Source organism: Centroberyx gerrardi, chromosome 11 (genome assembly GCF_048128805.1).
Source record: "Centroberyx gerrardi isolate f3 chromosome 11, fCenGer3.hap1.cur.20231027, whole genome shotgun sequence".
Lineage (NCBI taxonomy): Eukaryota > Metazoa > Chordata > Actinopteri > Beryciformes > Berycidae > Centroberyx > Centroberyx gerrardi.
Window position 1 is genome coordinate 25,743,768 of NC_136007.1, and position 27,864 is coordinate 25,771,631.

At 41.3% G+C, this 27,864-nt stretch overlaps 1 protein-coding gene across 1 annotated transcript; it reads right to left on the reverse strand.

The window, feature by feature from the left end:
- Nucleotides 1-864: 864 nt before the first annotated feature.
- On the reverse strand, nucleotides 865-27,864 carry robo4 (roundabout, axon guidance receptor, homolog 4 (Drosophila)). Its single transcript, XM_071924520.2, has 19 exons — nucleotides 27,666-27,864; nucleotides 19,935-20,261; nucleotides 17,544-17,701; nucleotides 16,618-16,738; nucleotides 15,730-15,868; nucleotides 14,641-14,768; nucleotides 12,652-12,767; nucleotides 12,164-12,395; nucleotides 11,915-12,036; nucleotides 11,522-11,693; nucleotides 11,083-11,280; nucleotides 10,880-10,922; nucleotides 10,330-10,445; nucleotides 9,591-9,905; nucleotides 8,945-9,049; nucleotides 7,904-8,051; nucleotides 5,607-5,840; nucleotides 4,540-4,889; nucleotides 865-2,333 (listed from the first exon to the last, which is right to left on the reverse strand). Exons 1-19 carry the CDS (start codon nucleotides 27,862-27,864, stop codon nucleotides 2,152-2,154), a joined length of 3,405 nt encoding a protein of 1,134 aa, XP_071780621.2. The 3' UTR covers nucleotides 865-2,151.

A 27,864-nucleotide genomic window follows, 5' to 3' on the forward strand; every position in this document is an offset into this window, starting at 1 on the left:
GGAGAAACATCATGGAGACTTAATTTTCCTTTTGGACAGCCATCAAGAAGAGCTAAAACATCAGAGCAAAGCCATATGGTTGGATCAGGGTTTAATTCCTCTCTCTTACAAGTTTGTGATTAGAAGTTATTATCAGGCACACCAGCACTGCTTACCTTGGTTCATTTACCCAACCAGATGAGGGCCAAGCATCACCTTGCCGGTCCACATAGCCGTGAAGAACACGAGGGGTCAATTAAAATCTGCCCCGCTGGCCACAGAGGAGCAGTCTGCAATCTGAAGATACTTTAGAGCCGCTTCACATCCTCCAGCAGCAGCTCCTGCAGCCTGACCACTTCCACAGAGACTGAAACAGCAAAGCACTACTTTTCACTCATCCAAATGAAAGCTCTAAGTGCCAAAAAGTGGTTTCTGGAGTGCGGCGCTGTGATAAGGGCAAATTGTAAAATGGAAGACCTCTGTTAGACACTGAATTCTGAAGTGTGTGTGTACAGTGCACATCAAAATTCAAAAGCAAAAGGTGCTTCTGCTAAGTATTAATTGAAGGACGCGCTCCAAGATGTTTTAGTTGCCCATTTGTAATGCATTGTTAAAATTAGTTTTTCATTTCAGAGCTCAAGGCAATACAAACTAGAACACTGAAAAGGGTGTATAGACTTTTGATACACACTGTATATTTGATGGCAGTGATGTCTGGTTTGTTTGCTCACTGATTCATTCAATAGAGTAACTCTTGGTGTCCAAAACAATTTTCCATTTGGGACATTAACTGCTGTAGAACCTTAATCCAGTCAGAGATGACGACCAGAGAGATGCTTTTTTATTATTAACAAGGCCGCGAAGGAAAACACTGAATCATTTCAGCTTCAGATAGTCAAATATTGTTGCATACAATATTTAATATGGCAGGGACAATTATTCCTCAGCTCAGCTAGGACACTAGGCTACTGAGCCAATTCATACAAAAGCTGTAAAATCCTTGCAAATTGTAAAACTTTACTGTTAAACTTGATTGCAATTAATACAAACATTTGAATTCAAAACTATACAAATTTGTAATACATAGCAAATCGTTACAAAATGTTGGACTTCAGGTAAATACTTAACTACTTATTAGTGAATTTAAGCAACATTCAGCATGCATGCAAGGACTAAGCTATGCACACAGCAATGCCATTAAAAATCATTTTTTGTCGAATTCTTACTAAAATTCAAGTTACTCAAAGGTTAAACCTTCACTTAGTTCAAGTTAATGGTGAACACACCAGAATGAAATCTAAAAAAAAAACAACAACTTTGCTACATATTCTAAGTTTTGACTAACTCGAACTTTGTCGAAGTTTCAAAAATGGACAGACAGTCTATAAAGACAAAAAATATCTTAACAATACAAAAGACTTCCTAAAATGTCAAATGAATGAAAGAAATAACAAGGCAGAGGTTGGTTTGGAATGCATTCAAAAAGTTCTTTAAATAACGTGTTGCATATTTACACTTCATTATGACTGAATGATCTATAAAATGCTCTGTACAAAGTAGCTATGGTATGCTCTATTTGGTAGGACTTCAGCCCTCGGAAAATCCTGCGACACACAGAGGAAACAAACATTTGCTCTGACAGACGCTCCGCTACAGTATTTCTTCTTCTTCCTAATGACTGCTTTCTCACTGTCTTGTATCCTGTCTTTGTGTCTTTCTGGCCTTTTCAAAACACACTGCGTGAGAACATCCCGAGGGAAGTGTCTCATTATCCTCTTCTCTAATGAGAGGAAAGCGTGCAGAGAAGGGAAGGAGACTTTTGAAACTCGACGAAAGTCGTTTGAAGGATGCGAAATAGTAGCTGGACTGCCCTGAGGTAAAGAAAGGAAAACTATTACAGACAAACAACACCAGACTTAGCAGAGGAGGTGTCCCAAACATCAAGGAGTTGGCTCCAATTATATCTCAAACCCAGATACTCATCTATTCATGACTGGGAAATCTCTAGAAACTTCAAACCCTGAATTATTTGGACGTCAAAATTGATTCCACCATTCTCAAGCAAATGAATCTGTTGCGGTGTCATTTCTGTCCCTTCTCTTCGTCTCGCCGTCCTGTGAGTTGCTGTGAGGTGTTTCTGTAGGTGTTTCTGCAATTGTTCTGGCCCGGTCCCTAGGTGTCGAAGGGGTTGGTGTTCCTGCCGGGATACTGGGCTCGGTACTGGGCCTCCATTTCTTCAACCCAGGCCATGCTCCAGTCCCACGCTGGCATGGGCTCCGGCTCCCCGAATGAGTCGCCTTCTCCGCGGAACGGAGGGAACAAGGCGCTGAGGGGGGAGGCCGGCGGAGAGAAGTCTAGACAGGGAAGAGGACGACATGTTGATATGTGTGGTAAAAAGAGAGTGGATGGGATTATATTAAAAAAGAAACCTTATTTTGCCTTCGGTGTAATAAGTAAACATTTGGAGACCTTTCAGGTTACACCTTTCAAGTCGACTCTCTTGGGAAAAGTGAATTTAGAAGGCTTTTTGATGCAGCTGCCTGTTACTAAAAACAGAACTATTTTAATATGTTTGAGGCACTAAAACAAACATTGCCATTTGACATCGCCCGATTTTTGGATTCTGCCAAGTTTACTGGATCCATAATAAACACTACTAAAGAAATGGTACTGATATATTTCAAAGACCTGGGAAAATGTAGAAACAGGGTTGTATTGTAGGATTTAGGATCCCATATACAAGCTATAGAAGCCGTGCCAATTCAAATACTGCATACAGATAATGTGAAAATGCATATTGCACTGCATCCCGGTCTGGAAAAAGCCTGTAACTGTTCCACTATGTTTTCATATGATTAATCCACCCTGCTCTATTTTCCCACATCCAAGCCAGCGCACTCAACCTAGTTGATAGTGCAATGGATGGTTAACTCAAATCCTGTGCATTGGCAAATGTAAAGTTGTTAGGTTAATAGACCAGAGAATGCTTTCCTTACCACACTTGACTGCATTTTAAGTGGCCAAAAATAGCTCTAAAATCTTCAGAATGTTCTAAAGACCGACCGAATAACTTTTTAAATGTTCTCCTGATGAAAAGGCAGCTTCTATATGACAGGAATATAGGGTTCTTGAACAAATCTTGAGGGAAAAAGAATCTGGTGAGGCGTCTCTATTACCCTCAAGGTCCCACTTACATTAAAGCCCACTTGATATGAGGTCACATGGACAAATGGCCTCATTCCTGAATACAATATGTATGATTCTCCAAACCCTGAAGAAAATTACAGCCGCTCTGACTCCCCACAGTTCCCACGGATGGGTAAGGATCTACTGTAGTTTCATCTGATGCAATGCCTCTGATTCATAAGATTAATGTTTAATGTCACCCACTGTGAGATTGCATTATGAAGTGTAGAGAGTATGATTTCTTTTATGGGGCTGCAAGTGCACTGCTGTGCGTTTAAAAAAACAAACAGAGGGGTAGAAAACAGCCCAAACAGAGAATATAGCAAATGGAGTAAAGTTGAATGCAGAGGGGGAGAGAGCAGTGACTGATGAGGTGACACCGCAGAAAGGATGACTCATCTGGCAGTTCAATTTGCTGAAAGGTCCTAAGTAATTGCCTGGTGCCACCTTAGATATTATGTCGAATGTCTTTGTCTATTGCACCGACAGACACATGCACAACCGTGGACGGCCACAGATGGAGAACCTACTCAGACATGCAAGTGCACACACTCTTAAGTGCACACACACACACACACATGCTAGAGAGATGTACAAATTGTAATTAAGAGGAGTCCACTGAGTGGCTTTTTTTTAAACACTGACTTAGAATTCTAATGGCTAGAGAAAAAACAAAATAACACAGAAACTCAAAACTTTATTATGAGCCTGATGTTTAAGTTTGGCAGTTTTTCTGTGTCACAGTAGTGTCCTGGGAGGGCTGCGTGATGCCTGGGCTTCAACACAGTAATAATAACTGATGAACTGAGTGCACCATCTAGTGGAGAGACGCAGTAAACACAAGGGTCTCCACTGTTTGAGGTCCTGAGTTCTTCATGAAGTCACTTACTATTTCATGTCTCTTTTTGCTACTTTTGAATAATCTTACGGAAGAGGATGAGGGAGTTTAAAGTCAGAATTCTGAAAATAAAGAGGATATTTCTTCTCTTTATTCTCAGAATTCTGAGATAAATTTTTCACGTGGCCCTCATCCTCTTCCGTATAATCTGTATACACCCTCTTGAAAAAAAAAGTTCCCTGTTCTGCCAAAAACCCCTGAGCCAAACAGGTTATTCAATTTAGAGCAAGCGTTCCTACTTTCCATTTTATTTCAAAGTTCCAGACTTTGTACAGGACTTAATTTCTTGACTAGATTTAAAGATTTTGGTTGATGTTCAGTATGGCTACAGTCAGACTTGTCATTTTGATGTGACTTTTGAGATCTGACTCAAATTTGATTTCCCTGATCTTCCAGACTGAGGAGGAAACGTGAATAGGACCCTTGGGTTGATACACTTGGCATCAGTAATCGGGAGAGATTCTTGCCCTGCTGACCTGAGAAAGAGGCTCCGCTCGTGGACTCCGCCGCCACGGCCAAGACGCGGGCGTAGTTGGCGTTGTCGTTCATGTAGGAGCTGTCCACCGAGCTGATGAGGCTGGTCCGGGCGCTGGCCATGTTGTCCTCCATGACCGAGCCCCAGCTGTTCCACAACGAGCCCTCCCATTCGCTGTAGCAGGAGGAGGGCGTGCTCTGGAGGCGGGCCCGTCGCGAGCCGGTCGGCTGAGCCTCCCGCTCGGCGGCGGCGGCGTCCTCCTCCAGCTGATCGGAGGGGAGCGGCCCGCAGATGTAGCCCATGGTGGGGGAGAAGGGGTGTGGCAGGGAGGGACGAGGCTCTGGCAGGCCACTGGTGAGGAAAGAGTTTGACGGCATGGTCAATGGCTAGACTTTAGCTCTGAGGAGCAAATCTATGAAGTCATTTGGAGGAGTTGTATAAAATGAAGGGAAGGAAGAAGCAGAGTTTTCATTCAGCCTGTATTTCCAGGTACCATAAACAACATTGTGAAGTGTGGCAGACTGCTTTCAATGTATTGATATTAATGGAAAAATTACACGATATGGCCTGCAGTTGCAGATATCTCTTGTTAAGTTGATTTTGACCAAATTACACAAAAACCCAAATCACTGTTACCATCCTGAGGTAAAATTTATATTTACATGAGTAGTTCTTGAGAAAAACAACTTTGTTTCAGATTTGTATTAAATCTGTCACTATATGGTACCAGTGTAATGTATGGGGCAGAAGTGGAGGCAAACAGCCATAGTGAAGCTTCTTTAATTATTATTAATTTACAGTATCATAATCTAGCTACTTATGCTGCCTCTGCCTGAGGCAAAATGGGAGGGAAAGAACAAATAGTGTGGGTTAATGGCTCCATCTGGAAGATCGGACAATCTTTTACTATTGACTGATTTATCTTCTAAGACGTAGATGGTCTAGAATGATGTGGAACAAAACTGGGTGGTCAGTCCTCAGTCCTTTGCTAGGATCTCAGCTGGTCACCAAGAACCACCTTGTCTCAATGCCAGTCTCATTCAACACCGGTCTCCACTGTAACTTTACCTGTGTCTCTCGGGTTTAGGGCTGAGCTCCAGATACTGGGTGACATCCTGCGATGTCAGCGTGCCACCCTGCTCCTCGTCCAATGACATGCAGTAGGACGCGGTGGACAGGCGGCTGTAGGAGGGGCAGCTGGTGTTGGTGTTGATGGGTCCTGGGTGCCCACGGTGGCCTGATGCAGCACACACCGACTGGAGAGAGCCCATGTCCACTGTTAGCTTGGTAGAACGGCTGGAGCTGAGGGGGATGCGAGAGATAGGGATGTAAGACGTTTTATTTTGAAGGAATCCAGTATGTTTTTGGGGAGACTGGCCTGTTGGTCAGCTTACCTGCTAAATTATGAGAACATAGACACCAAAATCATCCATGTGTCCCCGGTAGATCGTTGGCTCCAGCACTCCATGCTAACACTTTAGCATTCACTATGTTGAGTGATAGTAGGTGACTATCTCAAAAGTGAGAAAATGAGAACTTGTAGCAGCTCTGAAGCTAAATGGTAAGTAATCTTGAATGATATGCATCTAAGTCTGGTTTTGTGCAGGAAATTGGAAAAATGTACACAAAATATGATCTAAAAATAATGTATCGTTTTGAACGACCAGGGACTACTTTCCCTGTTTAACATTACGCAGGAAATGAAGGTGGTGGGAGATGGGAGACTGCACAGCTAAAAATCACTGAGCAGCGGATGAATACGTAGTTACTCGTAAGAACGTTGTAACCTGGCTACAGCAGCTATATTGAGTTAATGATATTGAATTTTTACAATTTATGAATTTACAGCCCATGTAATGGTTGTAAGGGTTGATTCACTTTTACTTTCAATTCATTTGCTTCAAAATGTAAATTGTAAAGTGCTTTCATTCTCAAAATACTCATATTGGATAAAGGAACCTTTTTATATTAAAGAAATCCAGTTTTTGAAAACGAGTAAAATCAATTTCCTGGATTGATTGAACTGAAAGTGAATTGCCACCAAACTGTAGCTGGTGAATGGAGTAACTAAACCATTTCTAAAATTCTCCACTTTCTGACACCCTTCTCTTGGCAGTTTCTCATTTCTCCAGTTGGTAATGAGCAGCAACAGGCTTTCAGCTCACCTGTCTCCAGTCATTACATGAAATCCTGTAAGCAATAGCATTCCTGTCTTGGAAAAAAGAGATAGCCTTTCTTCCTGTGTTTATCCTTAAGTCACACGTCATCTTTTTGCAATCCTTATTGACTTTTTTCCATCCTGGCAATTTCTCCTCTTAGTTTTTCTTTCATTCCTCTGGCCTCTCTGTAGTGGCAAAGCATACTCAAAGGAAGGAAGTTTAGGTCATCTCTAACCAGTAAGGTTTTGAGAAGGACAAGAGAGGATGTGAATGCAGGAAAGTGTCTTGGTAAGTGTTATCCTTTGGCTTGATTATTCAGACTTAACTGTTTTTTCTGTTGTTTTCCTCTTCTCAAAGGAAACAGGTGGCCGTACTCACATTGCCTGTTTCAGGTGTTAAACTCACGCATTGAAGGGGTGGGAAGACAGGGCAACTGAAGCACTGGACAGTTACAATGGAATGAAGAGGTGTGAGTGTGTGTGCATGTGTGTGTAGAGGGCTTTTAGGTGATGTAACACACCCTCTGGAGGCCACATTGGAGGTCCTCAGCTCTTGGGCAACAGTGGCTGTGAATAGCTTATAGTGTTTCTAAACGTAATACTTGTCTGTCTCAACAGAGGTGAATAGACATGGTTAATTTCTGTGCTGTTTTTGACTAGAAACTGATCATTTCACCACTGTTAGATGTGACTGATTTTGTGTTCAGATAATGTTAGCATGTTAGCTAGCTAACCCTAGTCTGGTCAGCTAACTATCACTGTTGTGTACACTATAGTCTGCCGTAGAAGCTAGCGTCAGGAGTGGCTAGTAGTCGCATGCTAACATTAAAATGTTCTGCTAGCTAACAAAGCCAAAAAGTAACTGTTTGTTTAGGTTAATTCACAGTTAATTCATATAGTGCTTTGGAGTACTAAGACCAAAGAGACTAGGGCTAAAGACAAGACAGTTTACTGTGTCATAAATTTGGAAACAAATTTATATCAGACTATGCACTTCTATTTTTAAAGTTACTGAACTGACCTACATTCACACAATCTTTTTCAGGTGTATCTCTTTTTCTATCCTGGTTGTCATCCATTATTTGTGCACTGTTCTCCACCGGACCATGAAGGCACCAGATGTGGTTGCTGGGAGATTTGTGTTGTAACTGCAAATTCCAACCTCCACCACCCAGTGCGAGCTGTGTGTGCACCCTGTGTGTCTCACCCTTCATCTGAGGTGAGGCTGTGTGTGTCCGTGGTGTCGTCTATGGGTATTGGTGGCGGACTGGGCAGCATGTCCACCAGGTGTAGTGATGCAGAATAATGCAGGACACGGGGAGAGCCGGCAACTTTAACATACTCTGGATGTCCGCCTGGGCAAACAGATACATAAGAACAGTTGAATAACAATACATACACACTGCCATCAGCATAATCGTAAACAGAGTAGGGAAGGTAACACGTTATTCAGTGTGACTTTTGTCACCCCTAACAATATCATATTTCAGTTGAATAACTAAAAAACAAAATCACACCTCTACTTCCCAGTTTGTTTAGCTATAATTAGTTGTTGTGTTATCCTCTTACACTGAGCTAGCTTGGATGAGAAATGGCAGAAATTAAGTTGACTTTCTCTTTAAGTGTTCCCACTACTTTGATTTTTACAAGCAAAAGTATGACAAGAACATTCAACATCAATGCTGTTTGGTTTCCCTAATCATTTACAGGAGAGGAAACTAAGGTTTCCTGATTTTTGTAGGTTGCAATCACCAGTTTTGGGGGTGCAACAGAAAAGTACTATATACTTATTACTCCCAGGGAGTAAGTGAGAAGCCCAAGACTGGCAAAAAACAGATCAGTGCTTCCTAACACTTTTTTTCCCTCAAGGCTCCCACTAAGTCACCCATGATAAACAGGCAGAGTCATTGTGTGTGTGCACAACTTTCACATACACTGTTTATCATTTAACCCAGCTCAAGTTGGTAAAAGCAGAATTTCATCTGGTATAGTCATTCTACTACAGATACCATCTGAAATGACTGGATTACATTGGGCTACTCATTTAATCTTGAATTCCTGGTCTCTCTCTAATATGATTTGCCTAAAATTCCTTGAGCACCCCTGAAATTTTTAGACTCCAGGTTGGGAACCACTGATGTACACACTGTTCTCTCTCGTCTCTCTCTCTCTCTCTCCCTCTTCCTTCTATTGGTGAGACAAGAGCTGGTGTGCGAAACGTACTGACAGTATTGAGATTGTGCCGTACCAAGTCGGCCTGGTGGTAAGTGACTGAGTCTCTGTTTGTAGGCGTTGGCTGGACAGGCCTGGTTCCTGTTTGGCACCAGGGGGACACTGCTCACTGCATGCAACTCTGTGGGGAAAGGAAAGAGTTATCCTAATGTTGGAGGACACATGTTATCCTATATATTCTCCAACATTTGATCCCCCAACTCCTGTCTGACAGTGGATCCTTTGAAATAACCATCATATAAGTCAATGTCAGAGTTCTCACTGTGGCCCTGATGTAAAATTCCATGTCTGAACAGTCTGGTTTCCACTACAGATGCTGTGGAGAAAAACAGCTGAAAACCGCCATCTAATGCAATATATTTGTGAAACAATGTGGAAAAGATATTCTGGTATATTCCTATAAAGTGATCCATTTGTTAAATTCCCTGATATTCCAAAGAATTCCAAAGAATTTATGAAATTGGAATATACTTCTCACAATTACATGATATTCCATGATATTCCATGATCATAGGCTTCCCTATGTGTTGAAGTTCTGTTGTATTGGAAAACAAAGTAACAGAGGGCAGAGATACAAACAGAGGAGGAAGATTAGGAGATAAGGAGAAGAAACTCCAGTAGTGGTATTTACATGACATTCACAACCATCCACTGCTATTCACCTTGCTTGCTGTGGCTCTTCTCCCATGACTCCCTCAGCACACCCATCTTGGGCTGGCAGCGTACGGCCTGTTTCCACGGCAGAGCCTCGCGGCTTCCGGGACTCTTTGCGACAGGAGATATGCGGATGGTCTCATCTCCGTGCTGATGGGACAGACCGTGGGGCATCTTGGGGCAACGGCCGGGGCTGTTGAAGGTCTTGAGGCCATTGCCCGTCAGGTCCACGTAAAATGTGCCATAGACTCCGCAGCTGTCGGGCACGATGGGGACGGCCGAGTCCAGGCAGCTGGGGTCCCTCTTGGCTGTGATGGGGAGGCCTAGTCAAACAAAGAGCTGTACAGTCCCTTGGCATTTTCATGGCAATGAGGTATAGTTCTTTTTAATATGTGAAGAGGATTATCGGACGTTAAATTTTGACTATAATTGAAGTTGTACTCCCTTATATTGATTAAATACTGCTCAATAAAGAACAGACATTAGTTATTTATTTTATTTTTAAGTCGAGTGTTCATCTAAGCAAACCACCTTGACCATCTCATATATTATGATTTGAGAGGCAAAAGTAATGACTGAGACGCTTGATGAGAAACGGCCAAGACCTCCAGATCACTAAACTGTTTTTAGAGGTGGTTCCACACTTCACCTGCACAACAGTACAAATGAATCACTACCCCATCAACAAGTGAAAAGTCGGTCATTTTTACCCTCTTCATCTGTGCAAAAGTTTGGGTCAATACTCACTGGCACTCCTGATCCCTGCACGTTCCCGATTTTGGGCCCATAAGCCCTGGTACTTCTCGTTACAATGGGCCGGTCTCCACGCTCCAGAGATCCATGGGGAGTCTGGTGCTGCCATCCTGTAGAAGAGGCAGCACATGTCACTGGAGGGACAATAAACCCAAAAGCAACTAAAACGGATACCTGGCCAATTTCAATTATTTAAAGTTATTTTTCTTTTCGTTTTTTTTTGTATTTGACCAGTTTTAACACATCATGTAACCACAGTCTGCTTTTGTTGTTCATTGAAAGAATATCACTATTCTGTATTGTTGGAAAAAATGATTATACAAGGTTTGTGAATCTCAGGGTTTGAAGAGTTTGCATGAAATCAATGTAAATGTAATATACAGTATCAGAAACCAGATTTGGCTTTAGTAGAATTTTTTTGTCAATGAAATTCAATTTTTAAATGGCTTGACATTTTCTTATGACTGAAGTGACATTTCATTTTACATTTTACTTTTACATTATATTTTTTATCACAAAGCTGTGCCGGTTCTCTCCATTTTACCTGTGCTTTATGATGAGATCTTCACTGGCTAGTTTGTGCAAACCTAAGAAAAAAACAGAGAAGAACAGCTCTTTGGTTGTTTTGAAATGATTGAATCAAGTCTATGACAGTCCGTGAAGCCCTGCAGGTGAAGCTGAGATATTCATTTGAATCTAATTAGAGTCCTATAATACACCATGATTAGAAGCTACCTCTACACACACCTTTAGCCTTGCCGTGGCCTGGCACCAGGTGGCCTGTCCTGGTGTGGCGTCTGAAGAGGCAGACAGCTGTAGCCATCAGGATGCACCACAGGAGGGCGCCGATGCTGCCGATCAACACCGGGTCCCGCAGCACGGCCAGGACCTGCGATACATCCCTACTTTCATTGTCTGACTGGGGGGACCCACCCTTTTGGGGCTCTGAGAGGGAAACAGGAAGTAGGTGAGAAAGAAGGAGAGAGAGAGAAATTATGGGAGAATGGTGGAGGAGGAAGTGGGTAGAATAATGAGAAAATGAGAAACAGAGTCAGGCTACTTTTCTCTCTCGATGTGGTTATATCCTACACTGATGACACAGATTGCATTTTATCTATACACTGCTCTTATACTGATGTTACAAATTACTAATTACTAAACTATCCCAAAGTGCCAGGTTGCTCACCTATGACAAATCCACGTGGGTCACTCTGCTTTCCTAATCCAGCTCCGTTGGCGGCTGCCACAGTGATCCAGTACTGTTTCCCTGGGCTGAGAGTAGAGATATCCAGGCTGTGTCGGCTGCTGTCCACTGTCCAGTTCTGATACTGCTGCTCCGCTGAGTCCACACACCACACCTGGGCAGAGAAACACAGTTTTTGTCCTTAAGTGATCTTGAAAAAGTCATTGATGCTTTTATCTCTGCTTGCTTAGACTGCTGCAACTCTATTCCTGCCTTTGTCAAAAGTCCCTCTCATCTCTAGCCATGCATTAAACGTGATGAGTAACATCTTAAAATCAACTCTATATCTAACATTGGGAATATAAGAGCGTATATATGTATATATGTGTGTATTACCTGGTAGCCTTGTATGATACCGTTGTGGGTCTCATGAGGAGGAGGCTCCCAACTCAGGTGGATGGTGTTATTGTACTCACGGCTCACCGTTATGGAGACAGCCAGCGGTGACGCACTGGGCACTGTGAGAAGACAGCAAAGTTTGCTATTATCACCTTAGCACCGCTGTACTGTATGTGTATATACCCACAAATCAATGGGTCCCTTTACACCAAGCACTCTCAAACCAAATATTGAAGCATTCCTCACCTCTCTCAGGAACTCTCAGGTGCCTGGTGTTGCTCTCCCTTCCGTACAAGTTGCTGCCGTAGGGGCGAACTTTGAACTCATACTTGTAGCCTCTCTTTAAGGGGCCAACCTGGGTCTGGAAGTTAGGCAGTGTCACCTTCTTCGCTGCCCAGTCGGAGCTGGCAGGCAGCAGGGAGCGGTAGAGGACCTCGAAACCGTCCAGGTAATGTGGCTGGGCTGGGAGGGACTGGAGCTGGGCAGAGAGAAAGCACCAGTTGGCTCATTACACCTGTAATAATGCATGCATGCTCTGCAGCTGGTAGTTGGTTATTAATTAGTTCACTTCTCTCTAATGTGATATGAATCCAATACTCTGTGGCAAGTAACAAAGACCACACATTCAAATTTTGATACAATCCTCCTCCTACATCATGTGCAACCAGGTTATGCTATGAACAAACTGGTGTGACCGCACCCATAACTGATCACTGATAGCAGCTTTCCCATACCTTCCACTGTACTTGGGACATGTTGGATCCAGGGGCCATGATGGTGACATTTTCCAGAGCCACTCGCAGGGCCGACAGCTCTCTGTGGAGGTCTTTCTGTTTGGTGCTCGCCGCCTCTGGAAACACAAAAGAATAGTTTAACTTTTTTATGATGGACATATAAAACAAGATTTGTGACCATGGCCATTGTTTTACCATTGGAGTTTCTTCAAGAAAAAGCCTTTGAGTGATGTGGGAGTTTAATTAACATCTTAAGTGATATCTAACAGCCTAATTGGCTTAATTGCGGCACCATCTGGTCAGAATCCTGGAGTAAGCACTGTTGGGAAATGGAGGTGCATTTCTTTAAGACTTCTCCATAGATTTTAGCCTAATTGTATCTGGCTTTTGTTATGCACCAGTTTAGTTGGGTCTAGTTTTGATTGCATTACTGGAGAGTTGCAGGAAAAGGGTAGGCTCAGGTTGCCAAAGTTACTGTACTTCATAGGGACCTGATTTGATTGCTGGAATAAATAGCTCCTGCTTCAAAACACCTCAGGCTGGATCACTGTTTGCTATCTTGACCAGATAAAAGCTTTATCCATAGTACACATTGTTTACACAGTGTATAGCCCTTTTAGACAACATACCGATCAGACTAGTGAATATTACTCATTTTTGTCTTCACTCACATTCACCTCCACCATCACATCCACCATCATATTTCACTCATATTACAGTGAGTGAATGAGAGAGTGAAAAACAAGCAGGCAAGGTCAACATCGCTCAAGATGGGTCAGTTAATCCGTCAAGAGTGTGCACTACTCTCCTGCAGTCTTTTGGTCTTTCAAGTCCACTACCTGCTTGGACTCTGCACAGTTATTTTGACAACAGTAAAAAGCAAGGTGAAGATCTATTAACCATCTAGCGAGCCTCAAGAAGCAGCATTAAAACAGCCATCACGGTAAGGTAAATGTATTTCTACCAAAAAATAACTTGGCAGTGATAATATACGCTGAAGTGAAATCACATTATCTTTAAGATTTTAGACAGTATTTAGAAAAATAAACACCTCTGCCAAGGGATGAAAACCAGACAACGAAGACTTAAAGCATTAAGCTTTATCTCCTGAATTGCTATAAGTCACCTGTCAGTCAAACAGTGTGTCCAGTACTGTGGTGTCTTTTCCTTGGATTTTCTTTTGATGCAGTTTGAGTTTCTGTAGGTGGCGCTCTTTTCTTTGTCTGTTCAGCCATGGTGGCTATCACTGCTCATGCTAACTACACAGTTCTTCTTCTATTTACAAACAAACTGGAAACAGGCAATGCATCATTTCCTCTGGGCCAGAGGATTTTCCCAGGAAAGAGCCACCAGACACCGGGTGTTTAGAACAGCAAATGTAAAAGCTTTCATGGGCTGGCTGTAGGTTGAATATCAATTGATGATAGAGAGTAGCAAAATGGACATTTATTTATATGAAAATGTCACAGATTATTACTTTAATATCTCTGGTCTCTCGTTCGCTGACAGTGGTGCAGCTCCAAGACTTGTTCACATCTTTAGTCTTTGCTCTCTTGTTTCTAGTTTTGTGAGGCTTGTTAATGCTCACACATGCAGGCTGAACTGTCAAAGCTCATAGGAAAAGCATTATAATGCAAATATTCTTCATCTGCTGATTAATGCTTCAGGCCATAGCATGGTTGAATAGACTGACAATCAAACCCGATATGCCCTTTTGTTACGGCAGTGCCATTACATCGCCATTTAAAAATGGGATATTTTAAGCCCCTTATTATCTACTTTTCCCTGTCGGCTGTCAGGATTCCACTTTCAATTAAAACTGAGCATTGTACAGCAGATTTTAGGGAACTCTGGTTTAATGTTAAATGTGCTATAAAGGTTATATCTGTACAAGTACAGAGCGGAAATATATTGGGAAAGTGTCACCCACAATTTTCTCTCATAGAGCAGACTTGGTTTTGGCCTTAATGCTCCAGGGATTAGTCTTACCCTCGACCAGTAGCTGTGCGCTGGCAGTGACCACGCCCACATCATTCACAGCAGTGCAGGTATATTTCCCTGCATCCTGGGCTGTCACATAGTGGATCTGGAGAGTCTGGTCTGGGTCCACAAGATACCTAGACACACAGACAGAGCAATTACTGGTCAAATTTACTGTCCCTCTCATTTTTTGCCATCTCTTCTAAAATAATTGAAACTGACATTTTTTTTTGCCATGGCACTTTAATTGGTTTGATTTACAACTCAGAATGTCAGGGAGAAAAATAATTAAGCTATAAAGTTGGGTATTGTTGAAAATAAAAAATTACTGACACCCTTAACAAAAGTTCAATTAAAATATCTCGAACGTGACCATTTCCATATTAAAATGGGGTGATTATCATGGCCATTGGGAATAAAATGATCAACCCAATGTTCAAAAACTGGGCCTTCATAGAAGGCTGTGGGCAATCAAGCAGTACAGAGACCCCAGACAATAAATCAAGAAGCATACAGAAATGGCTCAAGAGGAAATACTGGACATTTCTATAGTCCATTGAGTCATGATCTATTATGAACTGCACTGAACACCTATACTGAGACTTGAAAGCCACAAGTTGGCCTCATTGTTAGAAGAAAGGTGCCACTGGAAGTGTTGGAAGGCAAAGATCCTTCCCAAAGCTGGTGCAACCAAGTACTTGTTCTTACATGGTTTTGTCCAGGCCTTCTTTATTTTTTGATTTCTATTTTTTTTAAATGCAGTTCAATTCTTTCTACCCTGCTAAGTTTACAACATTTTGAAGTTTTATATGATGATATATGATACAAATAAATGTCTGAAGTCAGACATATATTTTTAGTTTCAATTTCTTAGAGGAAATGGAAAACAAAAAAACATTAGGGCACAGTATTTTTGACCACAAATGCATTTACATAGTACATGCAATACACTGTTTTTACCAACGCACATCATGGAATTGCTAGTTGTAGAAATGCCATAATTGCATGCACCCACAAATATATCATAAATCAACGTTAATGAGGTATAAAGTGGACTCTATGAATGGAGCTACTGTTATTGTATTTTCCTATGGTTACCTGCCGTTGGGCAGCGGCCCCTGCTCTCTGCTCCACACCACAGCAGGCGGAGGGTCTCCTTTAGCCTGGCAGTAGAACTGGGCCGACTCCCCCGTTCTCACAGACACGTTCTCTGGCTTCAGCACCAACATAGGCCTGGCTGCAGTGGGAGGGAAGGGGATTCAGTGCTGCACTGGACCTTTTGGTCGTTTGTGGTAGCTGGTTGTTGTGTTATGCAGTAGTTATGGTATTTTGGACCAATTGATACTAGGATTTAACTAATACATGTATTTGAAAGTCAATACTGATGTTGATACAACCCCTAAAAATGTATTTTCGTCCATATGCAACTCTAGTACAAGGAAAACAACCTGTTAGGCTTTTATCTATTGAGCAGAGGTGTTATGGTCATATCAGCAACAAGTAGCATTGTTAAGATAACTGAAATTGCAATACTACTTCAATACCACTGCAAAAGACTACTGAAGTTTAGAAACGTTCCATTCCATTTCAATGTCACCTCCAGAGAGCGTATATGTGTAGACTGGAAAAGGAAGAAGAAGAAGAAGAAGAAGAAGAAGAAGAAGAAGAAGAAGAAGAATTGGACTAGAGGGTAGAGAGTAACCCTAACCCAATTGGACTAGAGTCAAACAGCTGAAAAAATTCAACAGTGTCCAACAGTCCACCACATCTTGAACTGGTTCCCAGTCCAACTAAACTGGTTGACAATACTGGTACCAGCACTGAAATATTGAACTATTTCACTTACAGATCCAACGAAGACACCAAACCAACAGCAAAACCTGCTGATGATTTTTCTTGTTTGCCGTGGGACCAAATAAAACTCAACTCGAAATTCTGGTATTGTGAGAACACTAGTATCAAGTACTAATGGGAATGTTGACTCACCCAGCACAGACAGCCGAGCCGCCCTGCTCTCTCTCACTCCCACAGTGTTGCTGGCCACACACACATAAACACCAGAGTGGTTCCTCTCTGCAGGGGCGATGATGAGCTTCCCACTCAGCTCCTAGAGCATAAACACACTAGAATGAGCAGGTAGAAAACACACAAGTCTACAGAGGAATAAATCTAAAACATTCAATGCAAATATGCAATGTACTTGTCCTGTCACACCACTGCACTTGGAAAACCTCCATTTCAACTTAAAAGTTAAAGTGTAACAGATCTTTGGTGCCAGGTGACAGAAGGTGACATCACCTGACACCAAAGATCAGCCAATAGCAGATGGCGATTTCAGTGGCATGCTTTCTACCATTAGATGTCAGGCTTTACACTGAATTGGGTTTGGGGGGTTTAGCTGCTCTTTAATGTTTGGATGGTTTTACTCACTTATCAGTACAAAATACATACAATAGTATATGATCTAATATCTGTTTTGCTTATTTCAAAACAGTTCAACCTTTAATAATGGTTTGGACAAAACTTTAGGACACTGCTTTGTGGTGGAGTTTAAATGAATCACATGATCAGTATATAAGTGAGTTTCCATGCCTGTTTTCTGCTGCCAATTTGATCTTTATTACTGGTCATTTTTCTGAACCATTAAACTTGTGGCACTTTGTCTGTAGGTAATATAGTACGATCTATAGACAAAGTGCCCCTGGTTTAATAGTATAAACAGGGATGTAATGGAGAGTAAGCCCATCTAAACCCAGTTTACCCACATTTTATATTTGGAGTCTACCCACCTTTTTAGGCTGACATAAATCTACATTATATTAATTTATTGTAGACAACATACTAAGTAGACATCACTGTATATGCAGTATAACACAATATATTAAAACTTTATCATGTTTCGGGGGTCTTACAGTGTAGTGGTGGTCAGTGCTGTTGATGGGGAGGCCGTCCTTCCTCCAGGTGACGTTAGGTTCAGGGTGTCCCACTGGTGGACCACAGTTCAAGACAGCCACCTCCCCCTCCCCCACCTCCACATCGCTGGGCTGCACGCTGAACTCCTCCCGCAGCACTATAACAACATGGAACAAAGGTTCGAGGGCTCAATCTCACACCACTTTAGTGTAAATGCGATACTGGCCGTGCATGAAGTGACCAGGACACTTGAGCAGCAGTGCTTCATTTATTTGCTCAGTGTGGGAACCCAGTCCACATGAAATTCAGATACAGGAACTGAGTGTTAATTGAATTAGAAGCTCCTATGCCATCAGTAGTGATGTTTCCATTCATTTGTCGAGTGAATTTTGAGCCAGCTTTTGAAATTAGGTGCGTTTCCATCAGCTGGGTTGAAGTGAATGAACAGGCAGTCACATCAGAAAAAAAAAACACATCCACGAGAAAAATGGAAAGAGCCTTTCCAGAAATGATTAGTATTGGACAGGTTGTTGTTGTTCTTTGGTGTCAGCTAGTGTTGGCCATATTTCATGCACTCAGAAGACAAAAACAAAGAAATTAACCTGACAATATTCAAATGCCAAGATTCTCAAACATTTTCATGTTCTAGATCCCCAAATAGACACACATTCTGCCACAGACCCCCGTTTGATGCAAGGTCAGATGGACAGATATTTTACAGACAAACGTTGCCGTGTCATTATTTATCAGTATACCTACATACTGTATATACACATATAGTTCTGACAGCACTAGACATGCACCCAATGGTGACATGTTTTACAGTCCCTAAACCAAACACCACTGCACACCACACACAGTATGTATACAGCCGTAAAAACCGAGTGGACTTTACTCATTACCAGCTACAAAGGCAGACAGTAAACCTTCCTTTAAAGCCCATTAGCCAGCATTAAATTGAAAACATCTTTTCACTCTCCAATTGAGTGACTAAGCTTTTCATACAAAAGCTGACAGGTAATGACAGCAAACAACAAGATTTACATTAATTCTTGACCAAAACAATTCTCACACAATTCTCCACCCCATTAAATATGTATGTTGGAAAACAACACAAGATTTTTAGGTGCGATTACAGACAGAAACTCATTCTCTGCTGTCCTAATGTGCTTTTTCCCCATGCTGTCACCACATTGTTGTTGCCCATTGCAGCTTTGAGGCTCTGTGTCCTGTTAGACTCCAGGAAGAGTAGCTGCTGCATGTCGAGCTCTGCATAGGGATCCTGATAAGTAAACAGCGGGGGGTCGGAGGTCAATTACCGCCACTGTTTGACCCCCTCCCCTCCGACAAACATTGACATTGGACCCCTGCACCCTTCTGTCTCTGTCATCACATACATCTCCATCATCCTTCTGTGTGTGTGTGTGTGTGTGTGTGTGTGTGTGTGACACTTTCCTATAGGTGTGGGGGTTGGAGGAAGTAGCTGCAGGGATCTGACCTGTAGATATGGGGATCTGGAGTGTAGATACGGTCTCCCTGGAGTAGATAGCATCAAGTCCTTTGGTATTGGCTCACAGATCTCACAGGTCTGTGTATATATGTGTGTCCCCTGTGCGTGTTTGTATGTGTGTGTATGTTTAGTTCAATCAAGCCTTATCTCCCTTACTGGCATTGTCAAGTTTCTCAACATCATGTTTACATGGAGCCTAATATTACGTTAATTATGGGAATAATCAGAATAAAAGCGGAAATGACTAGCAGATTACTAGGGATGATATGCTTAACTCACGATGCGATGCGATCCGCGATATGTGGTTCACGATTCAATACAACCACGATACGATGTCATAAATAAAAGCTCAATGACAACAAAGTCTGACTGTGCAGAATTATGTTTATTTCAGAGCCACAAATCTTTGTAGTGATGACAATGGCTTGCTAGAATCTAAACAACAATTTAAAAATGTCAAATGTTTGGATGGAGAACTTATGAAATTGTGATGGTCAAGCCGTCTCATTTGTGATTACTACAGCAGAATAAAATGTAGCTAATATCACGACTCATTTTTCTGCCCCACGATACGTATTGTCACTTTTTTGTATTGCGATATATTGAATGACGATATTTTGTCTCATCCCTACAGATTACGCATTAAATGTCGGTATGAAAGGCATGGTATAAACCTTTGATAAACCCTTCAACAGAAGAATATCAGAGGCTAATAGTCATGTAAACACTTAAACCGACTAATTTCTTTGGTTGGAATACATAATATTCTGTCTGCGCATATTCATCCACTCAAAGGAAGTGACGTAACACACGTAAACACACACCTTATCATATCACTTAACTTAACGCTCAATGTAAACAGTTCACTTTGGAGTCTTACCTGCAATATACAACGATGCATTGCGGCTGGTGGCCTTGCCTGCGCTGTTCCTCGCCACGCAGGCGTAGACGCCCTCGTGCGACTGGCCCCGCCTGCCTCCCGACACGCTCAGGAAGAACAGGCTCCCCTCCGACAAAACCATGGGCTGCGATTGGCCGTCTCGCCTGTCCGTCTCCAGCGGCTGGCCGTTGCGCAGCCACTCGATGGCGGGCTCGGGGCTGCCGTCCGCCCGGCAGGACAGCGTGGCGGGGCTGCCCACCTTCACCACCACGTCGGAGGGGTGGTGGACGATGCGAGGCGCCGTCTCCTCGCCGCGCACTCTGGACCCTGAAGAGGACATAGAGATATTATAGAGATCGGCAAGTGTCCAAGTGTATGTGTGGGAGCAGAAGCGGTGATATTTCTATATGGTGCTTAGGTTGTGGTTCAGCGTAATCAGATTTAGAAATGCAGAGAAAGCATTTGAATTTCAGTTAAAGTCCCCATTAAATGAACTCCCATTACTTTTGCATGCTTCCTGGAAAACAGAGTATCTTTAATGGTGAACTCATGCTGCACTAGTAGGTGTAAATATAAATTCCAACCAATAAAACCATCAGATCTTTGAACAATCCCGCCCCTCTGCACCCCTCCCATCAAACAAAACTGCATTTCTCTCCCTGACTCATATTCCATCGGTTTAGACTGTTGAATGATCCCTCACTGCATTGTGTCCCGCCCCAACATCCTGTTTCAACAGGAAAGGCATCAAATCAAGGAAGTAAATATGCCATTTCATGGGGTCTTTAAGTTCCTTCAAAATGTTAGAGACAAAAATCCCAAAAGCCCCTTCTGTCTCTCTCCTTAGGTCTCATTCCATATCTCTTTGCTCTTACATTCTAGGGTATTCTATAGGGTTACAGGAATACTGTAAGAGCACTAAAGCATGATTTTTGCATTCCTGATCTTTGTTTGCTTGTAATTTTGGTGATATAAGAATTGAAGCTTATTCTACTGCCACACCCAAACAGCAACCCCTAGCACTGGGTAACACACCACCTCTGGGTTCATTTCAGCAGCAACAGAACACCCACAACAAACAACGTTAAGCCCTGCTACCAACAAACAATGTCTATTTGCAGCCAGTGGCACTGGAATGCCATTGTTTGAATTTCCCATGGTACTGGATGACCACACTCAAGGAAACAGGGGGGGACTGTGATCGGCTTCCTGCACAGGAGAGGAAGCTGGAGGGTCTCAGGAACGTCATCCCCAACAAAAGCAGACTGGAACTCCCCCAACAACACCACATCCGCAACAGAACAAAAGACCCTCTCAAAGACGAATTTCACCACAACATAACTTTTAGATTTCAGATGTTTTATTTTCTGTCATTTTAAGCGTACTTATTATTCAGGGTTGTGCTTCTTAAGTTAAAGTAAAATGCAATCATCAATTTGCATTGTGTGAGTTGGTTGAAAGAAAATTTTCTGGACAGTTATTCTCTTGTAAATATATTCAAAAGCGACTGTGTTCCCCTCTGAAGTCCAGATGCTTAATATAGATATTAGAAAATGTGGGTCTATTTAATTTTCTCTCAACCACCTCAAGTGATGGAACACGATGACATAATTGCATTCGCTTTGATCTTGAGAATTTATCACTCAAGACTACTAAAGCAGCAGGAAAATGTTGGCAAATCTCAGGAAAGTTGCAAACGGATAATGTCAAAAGGGCCATTAAGGCTAACAGGATTTGGGGGAACTGGCCCTTTACAGATGCTGCTCTCTCTCTCTTTCTCTCTCTCTCTGTCTTTCTCTCTCTCTCTCTCTCTGTCACACACACACACATATTCTCATCTACCCCAACTATGTACTCCATATTGCCAGATATGCCAGAGATAAAAGGCTGCAAAAAGTCCGGAAAGAGAAAATATCAAAAGTCTGGTGATGTTTATGGATTGCAAACTTTCAGATGTCATCACACACATTTTTTTCTTTTTAAATAACTTCTGCATTGAATATAATCTTCATCTGGCCAAATATTTTTGGCTGCCTGACATAGGGAGGGACCACCTACAAAAGGGTTGCACTTCATGAGCTGTTTCCATTCACTATAGCCGGAAATACCCTCAAATTACAGCAAACAATAGCCACTTTAACCTCATTGTCATTGTGTCGTTTCACATTAAAGTAAAAAGAGACTGCAGCCAAAACATCGGTGTGTCAGTCCAAATACTCATGGAGCTCAGTGTATTCTTGAGCGCTATTTATTCAGGAGGAAATGTAAATTAACATGCTCTCCTCATCCTAAAAGTAAATTTAGAAAGACTGGCACGCAAACAACAACAACGACCCAACAGCTATTACAGCTGAGAACTCGTGGAATACATTTGAACTTGTGTTAAGGAATTTGTTCCCAGAAATGTATTAGGCAGCATAAAAAATATGTGGAATAACAACACAATGTTTGTAGACATGTACAGTAATATTGCATTTAAATTATTTTTTTAGGATGCTTTCAAGTGAGTGCTTTATGGAATCATTTTGACTTTTGATCTTGGATGTCCTATGTAATTAACAAGGTCAGTGTTTTGACAGCTGAACTTGGAGTTTTGCACAGAAGTCTAATTTCTCTATTTCAGTTTTAGTCTTTAGTCTCATTGAATATTAGGACCACCTGCTCTTTCTATGAAGTACACTGACCAGGTGAAAGATATGATTTCTTATTAAGTTCAGCTGTTGAATTCACTTGAATCAATGTAGACAAAAGAGAGGGAGAAACATTGAAGGAGAACTTTGAATCTTTGGTACAATTTAGACCTGACTTGCCTATAAGTGCCATTCAGAGTGTACTCTGTCTGAACTGGACTGAGCAACCTTGAGGATGGAAAAAAGCTGAATTCACTACAACGCTGCCATGGATGAGACTGTCTCTCCTAATGCTCACTAAGGACTGAATGAAATGGGAAACAGCAAAGCTTTTAGGACGCCTCTTCACTATAGAACAGTTCTTCAAATGCATCAGAAAGAACTGCTGTTGCTGTGCTCATTTGAGAACACACTTGGTCTTCAGAGTCCATCTGAGGGAGACTGAGGACTCTGAAACTGAACAATTCAACAGACGACCCATCAATGAAAACTGGCTGTTTGGCCGTCACCTTTCTACAGTCAACAGTGATCTTTTTTAGAGCAAGGGTGCTGTCTTGACCCCATCACTCTGATCATTACTGCTTATTCATCCACATTTGCAAATTAAACAATGCTGCTGTGTCTGGTAACAGAATCATTATCAAACCATACAATCTGAGTGAGAGCAGCAACCAAGTGGAGTTAAGACCCAAAGCAGATGAGTATTAACTACCTGTTTTCTCAATCTGAGGCCCACTTGGCCAAATCAAGCATGCTAGAGCAAGAAAGTCAAGTATCCTAATTGCAAATGGTGCAGCATCGGCCAAAGCCTTTGAGTTTTAACAGCAGTGGAGATGGTGCAGTGGTGCTGAAGGTAGGGCTGTATAGCCAGAAATAGTAATATTCTGTCATACAGTGTTGGACTTTGTAAATCCATCACTTCCACACCTAATGGGCCAAGCTACTGTATATTTCTTAGCCATTTCATTACAATAGTTGTCAAATCAACAAGTCATGGGAAATCTTTGGTACAGAAACAATGGTGGTTTTCTCAAAATCGCATTGGAACCACATTTAATGACAGACAGGTTACAAATGCCTTGATAAAGGTTGTGATAGCTGAGTAAAACCTATCTATCAAGTTTGATTTTTAATGAAAAATGAAAAAATCATTATAATATTCCTGTGGGGACTGTGATACGCAATGGTGAGTTTAGAGACTTCATTGTACTTTAGGCTGTTTTTTAAATCTCCTATGGTATCATTAAAATATTCCTTTAATATTCCTATAGGGACTTATTGTGTGCCTGTAGTACTCACTAGTGAGTTTAGTTAGGTAGTAGGCTAGTTTATGGTAGTTTTTATCTCCTATGGTGTGACAATATTATTCCTATTATAACATAATTTTGCTGTGATAACTATGTATCCTGCTAAAACTGATTGAATTAGCCTAGCATAGTTATTTTTGTGCCACTGGTTATTTATCGCGTGTTTACTGTCAAAGCTGGATTGAAAATAATAAAGTTAACAGGAGAAACATGAATAGATGAAGAAATATTGTTAAAATGCTAAGATAAGTAACACTTACCTGCCAAGTTAACAAGAACTCCAAAAACCGGTAACAATATTATAATGAAAACGCTTCTGGTCATCGTGGATATTTTCCAGACCAGCTGATAATTGGTTATTGCAGCGTAGGTAAAGCGTTTTTACGCATTTTAATTCAACTGAATGGCCAATTTAGAGGGCGATTTCTTTCTCGTTTTGGTTTTATGCTACAACAAAAAGACCACGAGTTCAAGTTCCAACTTTTCTTGAAAAGAAAATTCCGGTGTAAATGTAAAGTAAAAGTGTGTCTACATTCTGACAGTCAGCGCCAACTCAATTCGTATTCTCCTGTGACTGACCGAAGTCAAACTAACCGTAATGAAATGTAACTTGTGGTCGTCTCAATTTTCAAAATAAAAGCATCATTGACAAAATGTACACAATGACGCATGACAGAATAAAATCCTTTTTTATCTTTATTTTACAGATTCAGTTTCACTCGTCACACGTATTTTAACCTAATGATTAAACCGAAGGATTGGTCCGATTTTGTCATTCTGTAGGCTACACGACAATATTTGTTCTTTTGTTTAAAAAAATAAATAAATAAATAAATAAAATATATGATTTTATTTTGAAGGCAAAACAGCAAAGCTTCCGGTATTATTTTAGCTGTCTGTGTCTCGCTTGACGCAGATTCTGATCAGAGTAAAGACAGCATAGTTAGTTCTATATTAGTCATTCAGCTAGTCAGTTTTTGTCTTCAATAAAAATTTAAATTTAACATTTATGCATTTGTAAAAAACAAACTAGTCCTACAAATGTTATTAAATTTTATTTATATTTATTTTTTTGAAAACATGGAAGACTTGATGGTTCGAGACTGGGAATGGGAGATAGATTCCTGTCATTGTTATTCCACAGGATGGCGACACCGCCGTATTTAGTAAGATTACGTCAGTTTTTACTTAAAGCTGCACTATGCAAGATTTTTATGTAAAAAAAAATACCATCAATCTTATCACCCTAAATTAAAGAGGAATGCCGCCTATTTTCAATAGCAAAGTCTTTTTTTTATCTGCTCCAGAGCCAGTTGCCAGGCCCGGCTGGGTCAGGTCACATGAGCAGCTTATGTACCTTAGATGCTAATTTGGCAGGCCCCCTTTTCAGTACAATGTAATGTCAATGGGAGTTTGGATCTAAGACGTGAACCTGGTGATTTGAAAGCAAACTGAGAGCCTTTTTGAGTGTCTCCATCCAAATGAGCCAAACAACTCTGAAGTGCTATTTGTTTAACAAAAGAAAAAACAACTGTGTCTCACAAAGATCCACCAATATTCTCTGTTCTGGCAAGTATTTCACTTTTTTTTGCCAAAATGATCAAAATCCAACACCCAACATCAGACTAACTTTACTCTGGTCAGGTGCAACCCACAACAAGTTCAGCCCATTCTCTGGGGGTTGTCAAAAGGCATCTCAATGGGGTAGTGTGTTTTTGGTGTGTACACCAAAAATGTAAAGTATAACACTTCATCACAAAATAGCTCCTGGAATGCAGTGAACATCACAGATTGATGAGATCTAAGAGAGTATCCGAGGGTGGAATTTTCCTTGAAAGATAAGTATCAATATTCAGTAGTTTTTAGTAAATCATGCAAGCAAAACCTGTAAAAAGAAAAAACATTCATCACTGTTCCCATCTTCTTTTTTCCAGGTTGTTTTTCAGTGACAGTTTGTGGCAGCAGCTCTGTCGACACTGCTGGGAGGCAGGAAGTTCAGTCTCATGCTTCAAAACAATAGAAGGAAATGATACATCTTTCCCTCATCTAATCAGTCTACAAAGTATTTTCTACTGTTAGTAAGCATGCCACAGCTCAGTTTATATTGTTGTGGTATGGTCTCTGTCCTATGTATATTTTACATGAGCTGAAAGATACATAAGACCGGTTTCTTGAGATGGCTTACCAAAATTTATGGATTATAGGATAAATCATCTACTATGTACCACTTAATAAAAAATAAATTTACTTGACGTTTATAGAAAATAAATACCAGATGACAAGTTGATCATAATGTCTCCCTTTCTATTTTCTAAATATCAGCTGATGGCATAAAGCAGTAAAGGGCTTGAGCTTGAGTTTAAGTCTGAGGAGGAGAGAGAAAACACTCAAGCTGCTAATAGTTTTTTAACCCAATTCTCCCAGATCCTCGGCCCAGAAAAACAGTGAACTACCACTAGTTCATTCCGTCCAATAGCACACATAAATAAAGTATTGTTGAGTGAACTGTTCATTGTGGAGCCCAGAAAGGGCCGGGGCTAAGTGATGGATGCTTATATTGATCCAACAACTTGGGCTAGATGGCCCCGGCATCGGCCAGCTTTCAGTCAGCAACAAAAGGTTTAGAGAGGATGAAGGATGAGTCCCGGCTAAACACAGCCCATGGGAATGGTGGTGGGCCGAGATGTGCCGAGGGAATGAACCTCTTTCACACCGCGGACCAAAGGTCAGAAGAAGTGTTGGAACGAGGCAAAGAGGGAGGGATGGAGGAAGAAAAGGAAAGAATGTGTCAGTTATAGTGAGGAATGCGATAAAAAGTGACTTAAGAGTAAATTCTAAGTGTAATTCAAGTGTGTTTTGAAAAGGAATTGTGTGGCCTAGTTAAACAATCGCTGTCAGCATGAACGACGGCTTTCAGATAGTTTAAACAAAATTTTCTTCTATATTCTTACATGCTGCACCTCTGTTTTCTAAATGATTGTGATCAGTTGAAAGTATTAAAGACTGAAAACTACAGCTATTTGAAATTGTCCCTTTTTTTAATAAAGTCACATGAAATGATCTTTTTCTTTTTCAAATTGTCATTGCATTCCATCAGCATATATATATATATCATTTTTTTGTATTCCATGTTATTTGGTGAATCAATCTTTTGAAAAAAATAAAAATAAAAAAAAATACTGTATATTATATTTCTAACTGTGTTTCAGAAGTGCACAATTTTCTTCATCTACTTCATCTCGCAATTAAACTTTTGTAAGTTAGTAAGTTAATCCTGTGGTCTGTTAACTGATCAAAAACTTTTCTGTTTCATTCCACAGTTGGAACATTATTATGATTCTCATAATAGCTTCGGGCAGATAGCGTCCCAATGTCGCCAAAAGGACATTTAACATTCTAATAAGTACGACTTACAGAACTTTTCACAGTAACATCATTCTCAAGTTTTTTAATACAGGATGGATAAAAAAATCTTTTTTCAAATAACCAATTTAATGTATTACCAAAATAAAGATAAGTCAATTTCATTTTTATGCATGTACAATTCATTTAGTTTTGACAAGAATTTCCTCCACAGGCAAAAGAAATTAATCCAAAGTTTTGTTCAGCTGCACTCGACTTAGCGATTGATCTTGACTATGGCTGTACAATGAGCCGCTCCAGAAGTTAATAGCAGAACATTGCTAACTACCTTTACGCCTAACTGCACTGGCGCCCCATGAAACACATCAACCCATCTGCCACAGGTCGCACCGCCTCGAAGACGCCTCAAGCTGTGTGAGGGAAGGGCTTACCTTTTCTCCGGTGTGGCCTGTTCTTATGAGGCGTGTGCTGGTGTCCCAAACCGTGACGGACGTGCTCCTTGACCCGGCTCTTTGACCTCTTGTCCGACCCTGGCTCCGACGGACAGATGTCTTGGCACTTGCAGAGCAGCGAGTACTCTGCCCAGGTGTAGAACCAGGACGCCCAGAGCAGCCACGCACCGACCCGCAT